Source organism: Austrofundulus limnaeus, unplaced genomic scaffold (assembly GCF_001266775.1).
Source record: "Austrofundulus limnaeus strain Quisiro unplaced genomic scaffold, Austrofundulus_limnaeus-1.0 Scaffold511, whole genome shotgun sequence".
NCBI lineage: Eukaryota > Metazoa > Chordata > Actinopteri > Cyprinodontiformes > Rivulidae > Austrofundulus > Austrofundulus limnaeus.
This window is the reverse complement of record NW_013952913.1, coordinates 105,901-107,772: the sequence shown is the minus strand read 5'-3', so window position 1 is coordinate 107,772 and position 1,872 is coordinate 105,901. Positions and strand designations below refer to the sequence as shown.

Sequence of the window (1,872 nt, the reverse complement as noted above, 5' to 3'; positions counted from 1 at the left end):
CACACACACACATAATCTTTAGGGTTAAATTTCTAGTATTACACGAAGTAAGTATGAAAAAATTTACTTTAAGATACTTTAAGACTTTTACTCAAGTAATATTCCTAAAGGAGATTTAGCTGTTACCAACATAGTTTTTGGTAATATACTTGTACTTTTACACAAGTATGACTTTGTGGTACTGTACATAATGAGAAGCAGTAACTCCTCTGTCCTGTTCCTGCAGCGGTCCTCGTCAGCTCCACAGTTTGGATCATTGAGATCATCGCCAACTCTGCTCCTCTCTTCCACGACGAGCTCTTCCAGGACCGCTTCAACCACACCTTCTGTTTTGAGAAGTACCCCATGCAGGACTGGGTGGCAGGGATGAACCTCTACAGGACCTTTCTTGGCTTCCTGGCTCCGTGGTCGGCCATGCTGGTGGCCTACAGGGGGATCCTGGCGGCGGTGCGCTGCAACATTTCCACGGAGCGCCAGGAAAAAGCCAAAATCCAGCGCCTGGCCTTGAGTTTGATCCTCATCGTTCTGCTGTGCTTCGGACCGTACCACATCCTCCTCCTGGTGCGGAGCGTCATGTTCCTGAGGAAGCCGTGCGACTGCAAGTCCGAGGAGACCCTGTTCGCCGCGTACCACGTGTCGCTGGCGCTGACCAGCCTGAACTGCGTGGCCGACCCCATTCTGTACTGTTTCGTAAACGAGGGGGCCAGGAACGACGTGAGCCGAGCCCTGGCCGCCTTGCTGTCCTCGGCGTGCCGCAGGCGCTCCTCGTCCTCGCCGTCGCACGCCGACATTCTGAACGCTGGGTCCGTTACCATGGACACGCCTCTGTCGGCCAAGAAGCCATCTTGTGTGTACGCCGGCAGCGGGAAGACCACCAGCTACAAGACGGAACTGTTGGTCATGAAGGACGAGTGTCTGCAGATGACCATCCTCGGGGTTAAAAAGTGAAACGAACCGTCCAGCTTCTTGAGGAAGGACTTTCTGACACTCTGTGTCTTCAGTGTGGACGAAACGTCCAACTAAAAGCCAAAATCAGGTTTCTGTCAACTAAACAGTCGGCGTCACCTGATGTCAGCTCTCTTTGTTACATCATGAAGGTTTTCCTTTAAAAAAAACAACAAATTACCTTTATTTTTTTAATGCAGTTTGTAGAATAACTTAAAATGTAGGACTGTTGCTTTCTGATTGCATCATTTTGGGCTCAGACAGAAAAGTTTCATCTGTTAGCTGAAGCTAAAACATCTTTAAACCCCAAAAATTAAAAAAAGTGACGATGAAGAGTACTTTCTCATCTATCTGTGGGGTTTTCTTAGGAATGCACCGATAACCAGGTCAGTGGTTGGTTGACCAAATATTGGGTCGAAATGTTTTACCCAGTATTTGGTCAAACAGATAACCCAGCCCTGTTGTTACAAATGTCTAACGTTGGTTCGGTCCACATTTGATCCAGTGCTGGATTATTGGCAGGTTGAAGTCATGTGACACGGTTGACACGGACATTCAGATGGGGGCAGGAAGTGATTTTACTCCTTTTCAAAACAGTGAAATGGATCACAGCGAGTGTGTTAATGCTCTAAATGTGCAGATGCCGATGAGATTACGTTTAAGATCTGATCCATACTGTCTTAAAGGGATCCCTGATTAGTTGTAACATTAGACTTTATTTGATAAACACTTACTTTAACTGTAAAATAAAGACTAAAAATGCTGTAGGCTTAGTTTTTATAATTTTTAAAAATATATTACACAAACGGAGCCATTTTATTTACACACAAAGCATTCTGGGTAAATGACGACGTGGATAGGTCCTCGGTGCGAGGCTGCTAGCGAGCTATATCCACCCTGAAGGTTAATCTTGGACAATATCTGATG

The 1,872-nt window shown here is 46.0% G+C and overlaps 1 protein-coding gene across 1 annotated transcript in view; it reads left to right on the top strand.

The window, feature by feature from the left end:
• gpr4 (G protein-coupled receptor 4) overlaps positions 1–1,698 on the top strand; it is a 7,533-nt gene extending 5,835 nt beyond the window's left edge. The window contains exon 3 of the mRNA XM_014025945.1: positions 227–1,698. Within this exon, the coding sequence (XP_013881399.1) occupies positions 227–948 (722 nt within the window). The 3' untranslated portion in view covers positions 949–1,698. The remainder of the gene's footprint in view (positions 1–226) is intronic.
• The last annotated feature ends 174 nt before the right edge of the window (positions 1,699–1,872 follow it).